The sequence below is a fragment of the Homarus americanus genome, unplaced genomic scaffold (assembly GCF_018991925.1).
Source record: "Homarus americanus isolate GMGI-L3 unplaced genomic scaffold, GMGI_Hamer_2.0 scaffold50608, whole genome shotgun sequence".
NCBI lineage: Eukaryota > Metazoa > Arthropoda > Malacostraca > Decapoda > Nephropidae > Homarus > Homarus americanus.
Window position 1 is genome coordinate 339,821 of NW_024737932.1, and position 21,585 is coordinate 361,405.

The following is a 21,585-nucleotide window of genomic DNA, read 5'->3' on the forward strand; positions in this document are numbered from 1 at the left end:
GTAACCGTTTGTAACCGTTAATAACCGTTTTGTAACCGTTGTATGAGAGAAGACTCGCATACACATAAAACACACGCTTCAGTAGATTCGTATATACGTCGTGTGTATGAGTGGAATATTAGCCACACACATATGTAGTTGAGAAAATACACTTACCAATATGTGGTGTATAAATGGGTGAACATAAATACCGGAATAGCGTGTTGAGAAATACACCTATTTATGTGTTGTGCTTACAGCGGCTATAAATTATATAGGGGAAGTCTACCACAGCATAATAACAAGTCCAGTATACCTACCATTTGTCGTCGCTGTATGCGTGCGTGTGTGTGCGTAAATCGTCAAGCTGTGTACGTATATTTTTCTAAACTAAAAGATGTACAAGTCGTTGAAGATGTGAGAAATTCGACATCAATGTAAAACTCAAAATTTGTGGAAATTTTTTTATAATTTGCGTAAAGTCGTAGTATATATATTTTTAACATTAGTTTCGTCTATTCGAAAATGTTTAAGTATGTGTGTGTTTAGAAATTGAGTGTTTATGATAAAGTCAATCTTCTTTAAGTCGTAATGTGTTTACGTAATATACCGTATTTATATATAACATTAAACACAAGTTAAGTCAGGATTTAACATGTGCGTGTGTAAGTCGTCGTACATAGTGTGTTTTTTTTAACATGTACATAAAATATATCAAATTTCTAAAATGTCAAAAGGCAAATGCAAATATTATGAGCTTCATTTGTGCAAAGGTATATAAAAAATTATCTAACATGATATAACATTTCTCGAGTCTCAGAAAGATCGACATGAACAACGTTAATATTACATTATAACATCAAGTATAGCTATCATGGATATATTATAAGTATAACAAACAACAGTGGGAGAGACAGTGAGAAAGAATGAGAGTCCGGTGTCAGGGAGTGTTGTTCAGGCTCAGCGGGAAGACTTTCATCACGTCACCGGAGGATTTTGGAAGACTTCAACCAAATATTTTACAAGCATTGGTTGATCTCAGTTCGTAAGCTCAAGGCACTGATTGGTTGATCTTAAGCCAATCGCTATTGGATATAGATAAAACAGACCAATGAATAGTAGTTTTAATTTCATAAGAGCCAATTATCCAGAAGCATTGAAAGCCAGACAAAAGGTTAATGATCCTCATGTGAGTCAGCTGAGTAGAAAAACATTCCTCGGACACACCAGACTTGTCATGTTAAGAGGAAAGGGCAGCTGACTCCTCAACCAACCTACAAACCTGCCTGGACTCCTCATACCGTTGACTGCAAGTAACAATTTCCTGGATCCAAAGTTGACAGTGATCTCAAGCGACAGATACAGCAGTCAAATGGATAGAGGAATACAGATGTTTTTGTCTGTGTGAGGAGATTTTCTTGACAGCTTGCCTTCCCTGACATGAACACAGGGGGGACCTGGAACACAGATGTCAGGACCTGAAGCTCATGTGTGTCAGGGCTTGAACACAGGTGCAGGGGACCAGGACATCAGGTCACAGAGTCCCCGGGGAAAGAAGTGAAGGAAGAAAAGGCCAGATTGACAACTTACCTGGAAGATTTCGGCGGGCATGTTGAACTGGCCCATAGGTGGCGGAGACTTGGGGGGAAATCCTGAGGTTCCGCTCATACTATCGCCCTTATCGCTGCCCGACTGTAGGGGGGAAATAAAGTGGTATACATTAATGACTGTCTACCATGTACTCGAAAGCTACATATACTGTCTATTATAATTGAACATTACACACACACACACAGACACACACACACACACACACCCACACACACACACACACACACACACACACACACGAAAAAAAAATATACGTAACACCATCAACCAATCAACAGACAAACACACCTAATAATTCACCAATTAATGAACCAATACCAACCCCTCCTTACCACCCACCCACCCACCCCAACCTTGAAAAAAAACAACAACAACAACAAACTATCAACAACAGCTCACTTGGATTTAATGGACCAAGGTAGAGCAGAATGACTGACTCATCACTACTGGCCAGCCACCACACGACAGCGATAAGGTAAATAAGCTAATTAGAAAAAAATATAGTAATAATAATCAAAATGACTCTTTCCCGAGAATCCATTAATACCAAACAAGAACAGGAGGAGGAGGAGGAGGTGGTGTGGTGTGGTGGAGGAGGAGGAGGAGGAGGAGGAGGAGGAGGAGGAGGAGGAGGAGGAGGGAGGAGGAGGAGGAGGAGGTGGTGGTGGTGGTGGAGGAGGAGGAGGAGGAGGAGAAAGAAGGATGGTGAGGATGTAGGACGAGATAAAGAGGAGGTGGAAAAGAGAAAAGAAGTAGGAAGGAGGAGGAAGAGAAAGAAGGAAAATAAGAAACACCCACTGGACACTAACCACCATCCACTATTCACCACCACCAACCACTACTACCACCACCACCACCACCACCACATAAACCAATAACCTAAATAAATCTAAAACAAAACCAATATTAAACAAAACAAAAAACACTTAAGACATAAAAAAAAACATCTTTCTCTAAACCCAATAAAAAGAGACGAGAGAGAGAGAGAGAGAGAGAGAGAGAGTTAAACAGAGATAACTAGATAGACAGAGAGAGAGAGAGAGAGAGAGAGAGAGAGAGATAACTAGATAGACAAAGAGAGAGAGAGAGAGAGCCAGTAATGCTTCACACTAACAAAAAACTCCAGCGTGGTGCACAATGATGGCTAGGCTTTTAGGGCCTCCATTACGACTGTATTAAGTCCCTCATCATTTTTCGTCTATCAGTTGCAGCGGAAAACTGAGGCAGTAAACATTGACTGTCTCACGCAGCACGGCACAGCAGGTTCACTCTCTCTCTCTCTCTCTCTCTCTCTCTCTCTCTCTCTCTCTCTCTCTCTCTCTCTCTCTCTCTGTCTTTCTATCTCTTTATCTATCTATCTCTCTCTCCTCTTTCTATTTATCTACCTGTCAATTTGCCTTCCTCTCCCTCATCTCTCTACCTCGTTCTATCTATACCTTGCTCTCCCTCTCTCTCTCTCTCTCTCTCTCTCTCTCTCTCTCTCTCTCTCTCTCTGTACAAGTGAAGCAGAGTGCAGAGTTTGCTTATTCCAAGCTGATCTGATCACGGTAACTCACTTCCGATATTGGTACTGAGGACGTTACTCTACTCACACACACACACACACACACACACACACACACACACCTTCACCAGGGAGACTCACTTACTTTCCCGAACTTGCAACTCGAACATGAACTGAATTTTTAACCTAGATTGACCTGACCCAATCTACTCAAATGCTAACCTAACGTAATCTAACCAACTCCTAACCAACCTTAAACTGACTTGACCCAACCTAGTCAAGTGAAAACCTAATATAACTTACAGTAGTCTATCCATTGTTAATTCGTCCTTAACCTAACCTAACCCTAACCAAACTCTAACCATAACCTAACCTAACCCAAAACCTAATCTAAGTTAACCTAAGCCTCAACTTTATCCCCGGTTTTAGTATAACAATTCAGTTCTAGCTCAAAAATAAGTTCTGCTCCTCTGTCTAAATCTCTCTATCCTGTTGTGGTTTTACGTAAGAAAAAAATACGTGAATCAGAATGAACGATGATATTGAAGAAAAGTATACAAAATATTGACATGTAAACACCACTGGTAATAGCTGAACGCAATTTTATGAAACAATATTGATTTTTTTTCTCATTTGGAATTATTCGTCGGGAAGAATTTTGTAACTATTTTTTTTTCAAGTTGTTATAGGTTTAAAAAATATTTCCCCCATAATGCGAAGCAAAATAATAATAATAATAACAATAAAAATAATGATAATTTAATTAGAGAATAGCTGGAGGTGCCGCGGTTCTTCCCTGGTACAAACTCAACGAAAAATTCATCTCACAGAAAATGAAAAAAAAAAAACACCAAAAAATCATATATATACATAACTATTTCCAAACAATGGTATTAGCCACAGATATCTAAAACACACGACAGAAAAAAAATAGCAATAGAATACAAAAAAATAGACTAATAAAAGTAATAAAAATTCTTTATGAAGGGCACGTAAAAAAAAGCTGTACGGAAGGTCGGTGTTGGCGTGCCTTAGCGAGTGGTCTGCAGCCCCAAGCCAGCCGCCCATTTTTCACCCGGGCAGCCACTAATTAAAATTTGGAGGAGGTTCCACTGCCGAAATGTGGCCTCCATTCCTCCATTTTTCTTTGGCCAAAATTCTGGGATTCATCGTTTGCCGCATATGTAAAAGTTATTGTATTTTACTGTATTTTATATTATCTCTTGTTTCGGTACTTTTATTGTTCAGTGCTTTTGTTTATACACCTAAGTACTTTTATTATTATATATATACGTAAAGAACTATATTATACATGTTAAATTTATCCTTAATACTGAAAGAAGAAGAAATATTGGTCCTTTTAAATCAAATTACTGCCCTAATAATAATAATAATAATAATAATAATAATAATAATAATAATAATAATAATGATAATGATAATGATAATGATAATGATAATAATCACAGTGAGTCATTTAAATTACAAACCATATGCGACTATATTGGTGTTGAGTCACTATAGGCGTCTTTGTACCGAGTCACTATACTGTAGGAGTCTGTGTTGAGTCACTATAAGAGTCTTCGTTGAGTCACTATAGGCGTCTTTGTGTTGTGTGGCTGTATGTCTCTCTTAACCAGGTAGAGATGTTTAATTGAGCTTGATACCCAGGTAAGATAAGAATCCACACTTAAGGGAGTTTAAACCAAGACTATCTGCAGTTAAGGGAGTTTAAACCAAGACTATCTGCAGTTAATGGAGTTTAAACCAAGACTATCCGCAGTTAAGGGAGTTTAAACCAAGATTATCCTCCCGAAAGCTAAGCTGGTTTAACCCACATCAGCTTAAGTATAGTTTACCCACACGTACCTACCTACCTACCCTCTATATAAGCTGGTTTTACCTACGGCAATTAAACCTAAACGCTAAAACTTATATTATTGTTTTATGTTCAATGTGTAAATGATAAACCCGGTGTGGCAGAATAATGTCAAGACTCATTAACAAAAACAGAACAATAATCTAATAAAAACTTAAACACTTACAAAAATTGAATAAATACCTAACAAAAACACCAAAACTAAGAAAAACAGAACAAAAAACTAAAACAAATACTAACAAAAACACAAAAACTAAAAAAAACTAATAAAAACACCGAAAACTAACAAAAACAATAACAAAAATTAAAAAAAAAACAAGAATGTGAGAATGGTTGAATATGGAAACAAACCCCTCACCTGGAAAAAAAAAGAATACAAATATTATTATATCTTGGCTGCTAATTAAAATTTCAGCGCCTCTCTGCTGTAAACGTGAGAAGAAATTTTTACCAAGAGATACCGAAAACCAAGACGAATTTTGGTAAGGTGTGTCGAATTTGTCTCGCTTGTGGTTCACTTTTGTGGCCCGCGTGAGATTTCTTTGTAAGTGTGTGTTGAGGGGGAGGAGGGGGAGAGTAGGGGGATGGGGGGGTGGAGGGTAGGAAGGAGGGGAGAGTAGGGGTAGGGGGGGTAGGGGAGAGGGGAGGGGAGGGGAGACTATGATGGAGGGGAGAGTAGGGGGAGGGTGGGGGAAATGGGTGGGAAGGGAGTGTTGGTGGGAGGGTAGGGAGGAGGGGAGAGAGTAGGGAGGAGAAGGGGGAGTAGATGAGTTAGAGTGTAGGAGAAGGGGATATAAAGATTAATCTCTCTCTCTCTTTTATCTCTATCTCTCGTCACGTCTCCCATATATTCTCTTATTAAAAAACAGTTTTCTAATGAGTAATTTATCATTGTTCTTGACATAAGGAAATTTATATCATCGGCGTCACTATATAAACAAACTGAACCATAAAACACACTTTAGTACAACCATCATATCTTCCAGCTATCGTCTCCACAATCTCCGTCGACTCAAATCTCCCAAGAGTTCCCACATCTGAGCTCTTGAATAATTGACACACAACATAGATATACTTCCTCTGTTCACCTATGCTTCCCCTGCCTAGTCTTCCTCCTTAACTCCAACACATGCATCGAGGATTCCTAGAAAGAGGTCAAAAGAGGTCGTGTGAAAGTATACTGACCTTTTCAAATCTTTCCATCACCATGACCTCATCTGTTGAAATTCCCGTGTTATATAGCCCACTCCATCATGTCATTATATATTTTATGCTCGTTTATGTATCACTTATGTCACCTGTATATTTCTTACTTATGGTTGTCGTAATTTGTTAATATTGTGTTAAGTATTATTATTATTATTATTATTATTACTATTATTAATTACACAGATAAACACACATACACACACCTTAACAGATTGTATATATCCCAATGGGTCTTCTACTCCTTCTCTCCTCTCCTCTCTTTCTTATTTATCCTTCAGCGTCTTTCTTCGTGTTTTTTTATTAATCTTTCACATCCTTTTTGTATTCTTCTGTTCTTTATTACCTTTTTTTGGCACACACTTTTATCATGTTTCTTTTATTTTTGTCTTTTATCTATATTTGATGACATTTCTGACTTCTATCTATCCATTCCATTCGCTTCCTTTATCATTCATTCTTTCTAACTATCCGTTCTTGACTCTCTAATCCATTCATTCATTTATCCATCTATCCATCCAACCCACAAACCCACCTGCCTAATCATCCATCCTTCTACCTAATAATCCACCCATCTACCTAACCACCCATCCACCTACCTACCCGCGCCCATTAACCCACCCATCCATCAACCCACCCACTCACCTATCATCTCACCCACCCATCAGCCCACCCATCAATCCACCCATCCATTCATCAATCCTCCTATCCATCACCCAACAACTAACCCCCAACCCCACTCACCCCCACCCACCCCCACCCACCCCTCATCCACCCCACCCAACCCACCAAAAATAATATATTATAAAGAAATTATCCACACAACCATTATTCCAAGAATTTTTTTTAATCGGTATAACCTAAGAGGACACATCTCATTGTGGTAATTATTTCACAGAACAATATACCCCAGAACTCGGCTGTTGGATTAAAAGAGAGAGAGAGAGAGAGAGAGGTGAGAGAGAGAGAGAGATAGAGAGAGAGAGAAAAAAAAATAATTCTAATCAGGACGTTGAAAATTAATTAACCAGGCCCTGTCTAGCATACATCTCGTCATTGGCACGGACCTAATTAACACAGGAGAGAGAGAAAGAGAGAGAGAGAGAGAGAGAGAGAGAGAGAGAGAGAGAGAGAGAGAGAGAGAGAGAGAGAGAGAGAGAGAGAGAGAGAGAGAGAGAGAGAGAGAGAGAGATAACTTCAGAACAAGGGGAGGGGTTTCTCATCTGTTGAGAGACTGATGATTATGTTAAATATAAACCTGTGGAGGGAGAGGGAGGATGGAAGAGGAGGTGAGGGAAGAGAGGGAGGTGCAGGAGGAAGATGAGTGGGGTGAGAGAGGGAGGTGGAGAGAGAGAGGGGTGGGAAGGAATTGCTGAAATTTGAAGAAAAAAATGGACAGATAAATTGCGGTAGTGGGTGGATTGATGGATGGAAGAAAGGAAGGATTAGTGTGTTGCATGGATGGAATGGAGTGTGGATTTGTCAGATGAGGTGAGGGAGGAGAAGAGGGAGGAAGGGAAGGTATAGGGAGGGAGGGAGGTGAGGGAGGGATTACTGGGAAAAATCCACGTACAAAATCACACAATTGGCGATTTTACTTGGGAGTTACCCGATTCATTTTTCCTATTATATAATGTGGATTTAACATGTTAATTCTGCCATATACCACGTGGCTGTCATGTTAATTTTGTCATGTCACGCGGTTATCATGTGAGTTTTATCTAAGAGAATTATCATGTCTTTCATATGGCGTGTGGTTTTTCCCCAAAGAGTTTGTTTTATATCATGCGGTTATCATGTCACTTACTTTGCCATCATGCGGTCATCACATCAACTTTTACCTCATATTATGCGGTCATCACTTACTGTCACATCAACCAGTCATCACATCAATTACTGTCACATCAATCAGTCATCACATCACTTACTCTGTCACATCATGCGCTCACCACATCACTCATGCTTCGGGTAACATCATGCGGTCGGGAACACAAAATACTAGATCCCTTACTTCACCTCTCAAGGTAACTTCACCCGGTCAAACTTTTCCTTCAGGGTTAAGTTTACATGAGGCTCAAGTTGACTTCCGATGTAACTGTACCTTATCTAAAGTTAACATTAGCTGAAGTTAATCTTACCTAAAGTTAACATTAGCTGAAGTTAACATTAGCTGAAGCTAACATTAGCTGAAGTTAACATTTGCTGAAGTTAACCTTGTCCAGAATTAACCTTGTCTAGAGTTAACCTTGTCTAGAGTTAACCTTGTCTAGAGTTAACCTTGTCTAGAGTTAACTTTGTCTAGAGTTAACCTTACTTAAGGCTAACCTAACCTCAAACTAACCTTTGCATAAGGCTAAATTCGACCCTTCGGCAATCTGATCTCAGCTAACTCAATGAAACTAAATTTGTAAATGAAGTTAGCTTTTTTCATCGGCCGTTTTCTTTACCTCAGTTAACTACCCCAGCTAAGTACGGTATGTCCTAAGACAAAAAAAAAAAACCTTCACTCAATCTAAACTTAACAGAAAGCTAACTTCACCTCTTTAGCTTAACCTCAACTAAGTGGCTTTGGTATTTAATAAAATCTATCCCCTGAAAAATTTTATATTTCGCCAGAGAAAGTGTTAACATTCCCCAGAGAAGAAGTTAAATTAGCACAGAAAAAAATTAACAAACCACAGATTAAAAAAAGTCAATATACCCCCAGAGAGAAAGAAAACATTATCATACCCCAGAGAAAAATAAAGAGACTCCCTAGACAAAAAAGAAACAGATGCAACTTAGACTTCCACATTTACTACCCCCTTACACCACCCCACTACCCTTCCCCCCTATACACCACCATACCACCCTTCCCCTTACACCCCCATCGCGTCCCTCCCCCTTACACACCCATCACCCCTTCCCCTTATACCACCCACTCACCCTTTATACAATCACCCACCCTCTTACACCCCCATCACCTTCCCCAGAGAAAATGATAACCCCTTCCCCCTTTCCTCTCCCTCTCCACTAGGTGAAGTTGACACCAGTTTACAGGAAGCAGCAGCTCGACCAAATGAACAACTTGAGGGGGAGGAGGGGGAGGCTGTTGCAGGGAAGGGGGTAGGGGGTAGAGGGTAGGGGGTAGGGGGTAGGGGGGAACCACGGTAACAGTAATGAACTTTTGTGAACAACAGTTAGCGCCACTACTTGCCGGCCTCACGCCACATTAAATAACACCATAACGCCGCCGCCTCCGTCCAAAAAAGGCTTCAAATGTAGAGTTTTTAAAGAGTTAGCGGCGCTGCAGCCAAAGTCGAGAAGCACCACAACATTACCTTCATCGCCTCAAGATAAAAATTCGCCAAGGTAAAATTTCTGATGGTCATATAAAACAAGTAAATACATACACTAGTATATATTTACACATACACTATATACATAAAAATATATATGAAATGTATGTATACTTTATATATATATACATGAAAATATATATATATATATATATATATATATATATATATATATATATATATATATATATTATATATATATATATATATATATATATATATAGTATATAATTTGTATACATACATAGACAAAAATATATGTTTTCATACTATACATATAAAATTGAATATATATATATATATATACAGTATATATATATATATATATATATATATACTGTATATATACATAATTTCTATACATAATATACATAAAAAATATATATATTAATAACACCAATGTGCAAAAATAAACAAAATTCCTTCATAAAAAAGAGAGAAAAAAAAACCAACTTTGGTGTAAATAAAAGACTGGGGGTAAAACAAAAAACCAAATCACATTATCGTCATTTAGTGAAGAAAAACCCTTAACTTATTTTACCAGCTGTGATATATCTTAATTTGATTATTAGTGTAATTAAGTTAGTGGGAGAATTATGTTGTGGGGAATTATCTTTATGTGGGGAATTTATTATTGAAGAGATTATCATAATTTAAATAATGGTAAATTTCTTATGGATAATAATTATTTTTATTTAAGATACTTTTTATGCTGTGGAGAATTATATAGATGGGAATTAAAATGAGTTATCGTAAGTTTTGGAGAATTTATTAAGGTGTTCAATCTTATCTCCTGAAGGATGAAATTATTAAGCATTACTTTATGAAAAAATAAATTATTGGGAATTAAATAGACTGAACTTATGGAGAATTAAATTGATATAGCATTATATTAAAGAAATTTACTTAAGAATTACATTTTATAGAATTAAATTATAATAAACAGGGAATTATATTATTGTAAAGAAAATTATAGAAAAATAAATCATGCAAGATAAAATTAAGGAAAGTTAAGAGCTATCAATAAAAAAACACCATTAACTACTAAACCACTTAATCACATCATTGCACCTAATCACCTTGACGTCATAACACCATATAACACCCATAAAACACTATTAACTACTAAACCACTTAATCACCACACATCATTAACCACCTTAGTACATCAGTAACCAAATCCTCTTTCAGTGATAATCTCGATAAATTATTTGGTTAAGGAATGATTTATCAACTTTTAAAAATTATCATAACAATTACCCGTATTAAGGGATAATTAATTAGGACAAATTATTAAAACGAGCCACCATGTTAATTTTATTATCATGATCGAGATGATAATTATATTCAATCTGTTTATTAATAACTTATTAAGCATATTTACCATTTGTTGTCGTTGTTTGTTATTTGTGTTGTTGTTGTTTGGGTTTGTTGTTATTATTTGTATTGTTATTGTTATTACTATTGTTGTTTGTATTTGTGTTATTATTATTATTATTATTATTATTATTATTATTATTATTAATATTATTATTATTATGATGTTCGCTATTAATAATAATAATAATAATAATAATAATAATAATAATAATAACTTCACAATTTCCTTTAAAACCGAACAAATAACGGACGAGATACAAAAGTTCAAGTCCTTGTGTATATACAGTACAGGTATATCTATGGAGTATAATCCCAACCTGTAATTATACCCCCTTACCTGTGTGTTACGAGTAATTCCATTGTACCTGCAGTGGCTAGTATACCTTCACCTGATTCAAGTATACCAACTTCTGCCTACCATCCCTTCATAGATAAATAGCTTTAATGAATTCAGATTATTTTTTTCTTCTTTAACGTGGTGGTATTTCAGCTCTCAACTCAGAGAATATTCCTATTTCGCGGATTTTATTATTTCATTGATAAAAAAAAGGGAGGTTGGATAGTCTTTTTTTTATAATTCTCAGGTTTATACCGACTGTCGTAAAAATGATGGATATATTTCTATTCTCACATTTTACTATTTTTATGAAAGAAAAAATAGGATTAAAAAAATATCGAGCAAAATAATTCACGAAAAAAAAACAACAACTGTCGTAGTGTATTTTCATTCATGAGGGAAAAATGGTCCCCGTAGCAGTCTTTCATTCATAAAAAATGCGACCGTAGTGGCGGCGCCTGCTGGTGTAGCTGGCGGCGTCGGCAGCAGCGTTGTTGTCACTGCTACCCTGGCACAAAGGGGGTGTCCTACTGCACGACATCCTACTCCGGACACCTCCAGGTCGCTGTTCTTTGTTTCACGGTTTCTGTTCTCATTTTTCTCTTCCTCTAATCTTCCTTGACGATGATAAACTAAAGCAGATAGTTGGAGAGAAAATATTCCTGATAAAACTATACACTTCCCTGTTCGTTCTACTCCCCCCCCCCCTAAAAATACACATCCATAAAATTGAATAAAAAGACAATTGAATAGATTTATATTTCTCCAATCATATTAGAGACATAATGCAATAACAGGGGATAAAATGTACGCTTTCCTCTTATTGAATTAACGGTGAAAATAATTCTTGTTTCCAGCTAAACCCACAACAACAGTCCCGGAAAATCATATGAGATATAAATAATGTATCAGAATCAATACCCCTTCTTTACCGTGTACTCTAAACCCCCCCCTAAAAAATAGGTTGAATTTGTGAAGATAAATTAGTTTTCAATATAACAGATAGTGCTCAACATCGCTGGTCCATTTGACTTAAAACCTCCCTCACAATATTTACGTCCTACCAGCGAAAACAGAGAGGGCGGGTCCAGCCTGTAAATAAGAGATACCACTCCATCAATACCAAAACAGGTCCCGTGGGAACCCAATGACTGAACAACTAGCCTCTCCACACAGTGTTGGTCAGTCGTGTGCGAGGTGGTCGCTTCTGACACAAGGTGCGGAAAATCTGAGGGAGAGGGAGGGGTGGGGGGGGGAGGGGAGGGGGGGCGCGTATCTATTATGGATCGTGTAATGTCAGTGAGTATATATGTCATAATGTCACGCCAACCTTTTGATCTCTGGTGACAGTAGGTAGCCACCACACACAATCCCGCAGCCACCCCTCGCCACCCAACCCACCCCTCCACCCACCTACGCCTCCACCCACTGCTAGGCCAAAGCTTAGCCTGGTAAATCAGTGAAAATGTCAACGGTATCGCCACCTCCCACCCCTCTCAATATAACGACTGCAAAACAAACATGTCTGGTGTTGTCTCCTTTCTGACAACTAGTCCGCGTGTCTACCAGCGGCGGTGTGTTGTGGCCCATGTTCTGGTACACCGTCCTGGGTAAGACACGTGAACCCTTGCGTGTGTCTAAGGGGTGACACAACGAGGGGCGCGGGGGGCGAGATGACATCCTAAGGGAAACGACAAAGGATGGGAACATATTCATAACACATGTTTAAAATTATAAAAATAAAAACATGACGTATAAATTAATAATGAAACTTAAGACAAAAACAGACGTGGGAAGAAATTAAGTCACTATAATCTACACAGCAACACACGTGGAGGAAATAATTCCTAAGAAAAAAGAAAGAAGATATTTGTCTCTATAGGAACATAGAGACAAAAGGAAGGACTACTTTCTGACGTGTGTGTCCAGCGAGTAACTACAGTAAGGGTAGACGGGAGGCGGCCAGACATTTGTCCATCGTGAGCCAGGGGAGAGGTCAACGAGGAGTGAATAATAGAGGAGGAGAAGGTTCCCACCATTACAGAGGGGCGGCTGAGTGACCTGCCTCCCCCCCTTCCCCTGCTGCTGCTGTTGTTGTTGTTGTTGTTGTAGCTGTGACTCTCTTTCCTTCTTCCTGGTGTTTCTTCTTCTTACTCCTATTTCTCCTTCTCTTCCTCCTCCTCCTTCCAACCGTAACAAATCCAGATCATCCGTGACAAGCCCAGACCATCCGTGACAAGCCCAGACCATCCGTGACAAACCCAGACCATCCGTGACAAGCCCAGACTACCCGTGACAAGCCCAGATCACCCGTGACAAGCCCAGACCATCCGTGACAAGCCCAGATCACCCGTGACAAGCCCAGACCATCCGTGACAAGCCCAGACCATCCGTGACAAGCCCAGACCATCCGTGACAAGCCCAGACCACTCTTAACAAGACCAGAATAACAATGACCAACCCTGGGAAGCAAAAATAAATAAAACAATAGATTGGGTTGGTCTGACTGGCCATAACCAACACGACAAAGGTTATGGGAATCAAATACACAAAGTTAAAGGCTGCTGTTAATGCTAAATGACTGGCCATCTCGTCACACGCCCTTCCCCACCCCCCACCCCAACCTCTCTCCCGAAAAAAAACCGCAAACATGTAAATTGAAATCACTGACACGAGTCCATCTTACTTGAGATAGTCTTTTGGGTGTTTTAGTACGTCTCTGAGGATGTGGGTGGGAGGGTGTGGGTGGGGTGTGGGGGTGTGGTGGGTGGGTGTGGGTGAGGTTGGGGTGTGTGGGTGAGGTGGGATTGTTTGGATGGGATGTGGGTGGAGTGTGTGTGGGTGGTGTGTGTGGTTGGGATGTGTGGGTGGAGTGGGATGTGTGGGTGGAGTGGGATTGTGTTGGTTGGGCGTGAGGGTGTGGAAGGGGTGTGAGGGTGTGGGTAACTCATCCGTATGCGTGTATGAGTCTAACTCCTCGTGTATACCAGTGTCACTCCCCGCGTACAGCCATGTGTGCGTGTTGCTGTGTGATCGCTGGAGTAACTCGGTGATGTAACTGCCCGTGTGATGCCGCTGACCGAGTTAGAAAATTGCTGAGGACGGATTTCAGTCATTTCAAGCGCTAGGTAGCACACGGGGAGAGAGAGAGAGAGAGAGAGAGAGAGAGAGAGAGAGAGAGAGAGAGAGTGTGTGTGTGTGTAAATAAGCGTAAACAAACAAACACACACACACACACACACACACGTCACCTTTTCCCTGAGAGATATTAAAAAAAAAAAAATCGTCAAATCCAAAGCAAATGATGGACCAATTACTGAACAGAACCTCCACATATAACGCTTCCTCACTCACCTAACACTTCCCTCGCCTCCCTAACACAGTAAAGCCCTACATCATGTAATATATATTGTATTCTGCTGTATTCCGGCTGTATTATTCAAACTTCATACGTGGAATACAGTTGATACATCCTCCGAGGCAACCAGTGTCGTTAAAAAAATACGTACACACACACACACACACACACACACACACACACTATATAAAAACGACGCGTCAGACACAATGATTAGCGTTATGCTGATTGAGTTTTGCGAGTGCCATCAAAGGTAATGATGACACCTGTTCGAGGTAGACCTGGCACTGAGGTACACACAAGGTAACGGAGAGAGAGAGAGAGAGAGAGAGAGAGAGAGAGAGAGAGAGAGAGATCCAAAAGAAATTGAGATACAACCAGTCAATCGAACAGACACAAATACCGACAGGAAAGTGACACCGACACAACACACCCACATACATACATACACACGCACACACACACACACACGCGGCGGCAAAAAACAAAAATCGTTCAAACATATATATTTCCCCGAGTCCTTGATATAAAACCTAAAACAATAAGCGGTCAGGGGGCGTCAATGGCGTCAATATGCCATGACATACAGGTGACAAGGGTGACAGGAGGCGGGAGGGGAGGGGGGTTGTCACTGGGAGGGGGGAGGGGGTTACCTGAGAAGGGAGGAGGGATGTTGGGGATAGGTTGGAGGATGGAGGATGGAGGATGGAGGAGGGAGGATAGGAGGGTAGGAGGTACGGAGGGTTGGGAGGGTAGGATGGTAGGGGAAGATAGGAGGTAGAGAAGGTGGAAGGTGGGGGCGGGTGGGGGAGGGTAGAGGAAGGTGGGGCGTGTGTGGTGTTGTGTCCAGCGGCTCCCAACCACAGAAACTGTCACCTTTCCGTGTCACCTGTGTGGTCGTTGGGGTGAGAGTGTGGGCAGGTGTTGTGGGGTGTTGTATGGAGTGTGTTGTTAATTGTTCGGGTCTGGGGACAAAAGTCAGGTTAGGGAGGTCACGGCACTGTGGCTGGTGGACGTATGTACACATCTCACATGACGTACACACACACACACACACACCTCGTCAGCGGTACCAATAACAAGACATAAATTACCCAGAATTTTAAAACAATTTCACTACAAGCGACAATACACTTTTTTTGTGTGTCGTTGATTTTTAATCCATTTGACTACCAGCATTTTAAAAGGTAATTCTCTACCTACTGCTGCACATAACCTGACGTGTAAAAAAAAAAATAACACTGTCAACAAAATGATGGTATTTGCTGCAATTTACTGCAAGAACGTTTGAGGGAATTTAACTTTACAATATTTTTTTTCTCCTCATTTCCTCACTCATGATCTCTCATTCTTGGCTTAACACAGCGTCTAGAAGTGAGTGAGATTTTGAACGTCATACTCTCATTCTTGGTCAAGTTGGTGGGTCAAATTGGTGGGGTAGGTCAAGTTGGCGAGGTGGGTCAAGGTGGTGGGTCAATTTGGTGCGTCAAGTCGGTGGATCAAGTTGATGGGTCAAGTTGATGGGTCAAGCTGGTGGGTCAAGTCTAATAGATCAGTCTGAGTATACTAATAGTAAAACCCATTGAGTATAATATTAATAAGGCTGACATAACTACAGTCATCACTCTTGGTCGCTGTACTATACGTGTTTGAGTCTTGTATTAACAGTGTTTATCTTTATCTAAACACCAAGCTATTTGCCTGACTGTTATATACGAGTAACACACACACACACACACACACACACACACACACACACACACACACACACACACACTCACACACACACAAAGAAATGGATGGATGGATTGATCTACATGACTAAGTTTTGCTACATTAATAGAATTATAAATAAATAAGATACAAAAAAGTAAGAGTTAACGAGGTTAGTGTCGTGTTAAGGCGTAAGAGTGCCACTAAGACTGTCACCACAACACTGTCACCACAACACTAAGACCGTCACCACAACACTGTCACCACAACACTGTCACCACAACACTAAGACCGTCACCACAACACTAAGACCGTCACCACAACACTGTCACCACAACACTGTCACCACAACACTAAGACTGACCTGTCACCACAACACTAAGACCGTCACCACAACACTAAGACCGTCACCACAACACTAAGACCGTCACCACACTAAGACCGTCACCACAACACTAAGACCGTCACCACACTCAAGAGTACAACACTAAGACTGTCACCACAAAACTAAGACCGTCACCACAACACTAAGACCGTCACCACAAACTAAGACCGTCACCACAACACTAAGACCGTCACCACAACACCAAGACCGTCACCACAACACTAAGACCGTCACCACAACACTAAGACCGTCACCACAACACCAAGACTGTCACCACAACACCAAGACTGTCACCACAACACTAAGACCGTCACCACAACACCAAGAGTCAACAAAAACTAAGACCGTCACCACCACAACACTAAGACCGTCACCACAACACTAAGACCGTCACCACAACACTAAGACCGTCACCACAACACTAAGACCGTCACCACAACACTAAGACTGTCACCACAACACTAAGACTGTCACCACAACACTAAGACCGTCACCACAACACTAAGACCGTCACCACAACACTAAGACCGTCACCACAACACTAAGACCGTCACCACAACACTAAGACCGTCACCACAACACTAAGACCGTCACCACAACACTAAGACTGTCACCACAACACTAAGACCGTCACCACACACTCAAGACCGTCACCACAACACTAAGAGTCACCACAACACTAAGACCGTCACCACAACACTAAGACCGTCACACAACACTAAGACTCGTCACCACAACACTAAGACCGTCACCACAACAAGACCGTCACCACAACACTAAGAGCACCACAACACTAAGACGTCACCACAACACTAAGACCGTCACCACAACACTAAGACCGTCACCACAACACTAAGACCGTCACCACAACACTAAGACCGTCACCACAACACTAAGACTGTCACCACAACACTAAGACCGTCACCACAACACTAAGACCGTCACCACAACACTAAGACCGTCACCACAAAACTAAGACCGTCACCACAACACTAAGACCGTCACCACAACACTAAGACCGTCACCACAACACTAAGACCGTCACCACAACACTAAGACTGTCACGAGCCCTCAACACACAGTCCCATGTAACACAAAATTTTGGGGCGTCGAGGCAGAAAAATAGCTTAAAATAAATATTTCCCTGAATCATAAAAATTACCATTTGTAATTATTTGATTTTTTAATGGCGATTAATCAGCCAAATTATTTGACAACAGATTCCATTATAACCGGAGCTGCGGCGGTTGGAATATTCCCATTCCGTGTATTCCTGTCATAAATGTCAAATTTTTGATTGTTTACATATAAAAAAAACACATACTGGAGTGTGTATGTTTTGAATTTAGAACGATTAACTAATGACGTGCTCATTACAGGGTCATAACTTTCACAATGCTTCAATAAATTGCATTAGTTCACTTTTATTATACGCTCTATATTTTCAAGAGTGTAGCGTAAAGAGGAGTAACACAGGTGCCGCCGTCCAGCACACAGTCACACATATGGTGTTTGACACATAAGGAGAGGAGAAACATTGCAAGTTGTCTGGTTTTCTATGTTTTATTATTCTCTCTATCTTCCCCCCCCCTCCCTTCCCTCTCACCCCCGACTCTTTCCCCTTCCTCTCTCTACCCTTTCCCTCTCACCCCCCATAGGAGAGAGAGAGAGAGAGAGAGAGAGAGAGAGAGAGAGAGAGAGAGAGAGAGAGAGAGAGAGAGAGAGAGAGAGAGAGAGAGAGAGAGAGAGAGAGAGAGAGAGACAGAAGTAAAGACGACACTTCCTTCCAGTATATCTTGACTAATAGTACACATCTTCACTACAGATATACTGAGTGTATGTTGTGTTCTGTACTTCTCTATTCTACATCTCTAAGTAACGTTCCATTGTGTGTATATTCTCTTCCTGTTGTTTATCTTCCTCATATGTATTAATATTTACCATTCACTAAATATATCCATTTCTACAGTGACCTCAAACCACCACTACAGTATGTAAAAGAATATACTGTAATTACTCATGGCTACAGCGGCTCATGTACAATACAGAACTAGCAGCAGCCTTTCTGATATATATGAACAGTGTATTAATTATTTATGTATGATGTATAACTGAAGAACATAGATTAATATTACATGAATCATAACATTGAAATGCCACTGTATTTTTTTAATCTTGTATAGTGGGATTTCAGTGTGTATATATTGAGGTAGTAGATATATACAGTACATGATGTGTATTGTTAAGTGTTATTACTGTATTTTTGTCTTTTAACAACGATTACAAATACGCATCAATGATTTACGTATGATACAAAATACGACAATGACAAATGGCGTTAAAGTTTCTCTGTAAGAAATACTGTAACGGTCTGTATTATCTTATTCACGGTTACAGGTTTAATAAGATACAGACGTAGGATAATAAAGAGAATCTAAACCTTTATGTAAGATTCCCTAGACAAATATAAGGGATTAGATCATTTTTTACAAGGGATTAACAACAACGACAACAACGAATTTAGAACCAGTTAATAAAAGTCAAGTCAGAAAAACAAACAAAAGTATAAATAATAAACATAAACAAAGTCAAGAAAATAAACAAAAGTATAAATAATAAACAAAAACAAAGTCAAGAAAACACAAACAAAAAACTACAAATAAACAAAATCCTAAAAAAAAAAAAAATATATAAATAAAAGCCAAATAATAACAGTGCACCGATTCGCCCCGCATATAAAGGACAGTGACCCGAGCCGAATTTTACCCAAGATGGCCGCTGATCAATACATTCTAATTCTCGGTTTTCTATGTTTCTGTCAGAGTGTAATGAGTTAAAGTTCCGGGGAGGGAGGAGGAGGAGGAGGAGGAGGAGGAGGCGGCACACACTCAGTCAAGATCCTAGGTATACGAGTGGTGGTGGTGGTGGTGGTGGTGGTGGTGGTGGTGCAGTGGTCATGTGATACCAATGGTGGATTTACCTGGATGGATATACCTGGATGGATTTACCTGGATTTTATTTTGATGGTAATTAGTCACTCAAGGTGTATATAAGGTTTGCTAGGTGTTAGTCTCTAGGGATTAGGTGATATTTCAATTTTTTTTTATTTGTCTTATAAAAAAAATATTACGAAACACAACAGAAAACGATAACAGTTCCTCAGGTGCGTGGATACCTGCTATACATACACACATACGCACATGCTATACATACATACATTACGCTGCACACACACACACACGCACACACACACACACGCCTACTATGGTCAGACGTTGTAAAAGGTATGCGTGGTTAGGTTAGGTTACGTTAGGTCGACACACAGACAGACACAGAAGGTGGAGAGGGGTGGCGGAAGGGAGGAGGGGGAGGGAGAGGAAAGGGGAGTGGGGAGGGAGAGGAAAGGGAGGAGGAGAGGAAAGGGGAGGGGAGGAGAGAAAGGAGTGGGGAGGGAGAGGAAAGGGAGGGGGAGGGAGAGGAAAGGGAGGGGGAGGGAGAGGAAAGGGGAGGGGGAGGAGAGAGAAGGGGGAGAGGCAGAGGACTTCAAGAATGACCATGATAAAGTTAGACCCATTTCAGGGACTTGTGTTACGACTATATTAAAAAAAAAGCCGAGAGTCTACTTAGACCAGAAGAGACGTTTACAATCTGTGGAGTACCTGTGCCTCCCTTCCCTAGAGTGGGGGGCTAGGGGTTGGGGAAGGGGTTGGGGAGGGGAGAGGGAGGGGTGGTTAAAGTGCGTCCATTGGAATATTTAAAGTAATTCTGTCGACTTTATATCAACGTGTACGACCATCCTCAGAGCCTAAAGGGCAATCATCGTTCCATAGTTATTAATATTTATACTGGAGCGTCAATGTCCAAGAGAGTTATAAATAAATCCACAACCAAAACTACATAACAACTATAACATAACTATGACGTAATGATGACGTAATGATGACTGAACACATCTCATACGTCACTACAACAGGTAACCATATTTCAAGGTATTACCAGATTAATATTTCCACTAAACTTGAAGACCTTACAGTATTTCTTTATAAGCTACAAGGAATATTCCCAACAGGGTGACGATCTTCCTGACGGAGTGAATATTACATGAAAGTGATATACGGATTAACGAATACTTCAGCAGTAGGGTGACGCGTCGGAGGGCACGGTAGCAGGAGAGACATTCAACGTAGCAGATGGTCAAGAGGATGAGTGGTAGGGGTCAGTGAGAGGGAGGAGAGTGGAGAGAGGGGGAAGAGGGGGATGGGGTAGAGATAAGGGGGAAGAAGACGAAAAAGAATGAAGAAAGGGTTAGGTGAAGGAGAGAGAGAGAGAGAGAGAGAGGAGAGGGTCCTGCTGGAATGCATAATTTCACTACTTGTCTGATCTTCTGTCTATCATCCTCACCCCTACCCCCTCACCACCATACCTCACCAGTGCCCAAATATGCCACCCTGCCCCCACTTCCACCCTGCCCCCACACCCAACCCAGCCAACCAACTTTCTCCTCCGCCCACACACACACACACACACACCCTCTCGGCTCTCACTGACCATCACCACGACCTCATCTGCAAATTTGGTGAGAAGCTTCTGCACCATCCTCGACACCGGCTCCTACTACCCCCTGAGATCCCTCGCCCGAGAATTGCTGTTCGACACCACAACCGCATCCAGCCCATACGAGCACGAACCGATCGCTATAAGAACAGCCCAGTCCCAACCATTGTAAAAATTATCAATAACTTGTAATCAACCAGTGTATTCACTCCTAGTCAGTCTTACTTTTACTTTTTGCACTGTCACTATGTTGAAATGCCCTGTAGTTTGAGCTTCTCCCCACCTAGTTATTATATACCATATTTGTATCACTTTTGTTACTTGTATGTATATTATTTGTA

General features: G+C 40.6%; 1 protein-coding gene across 1 annotated transcript in view; it reads right to left on the reverse strand.

Annotated features, from left to right (window-relative positions):
• LOC121873618 overlaps positions 1 to 21,585 on the reverse strand; it is a 70,882-nt gene that overhangs the window by 27,639 nt on the left and 21,658 nt on the right. Inside the window, exon 2 of the mRNA XM_042377257.1 lies at positions 1,570 to 1,671. Coding sequence (XP_042233191.1) covers positions 1,570 to 1,671 — 102 coding nt within the window. The remainder of the gene's footprint in view (positions 1 to 1,569; positions 1,672 to 21,585) is intronic.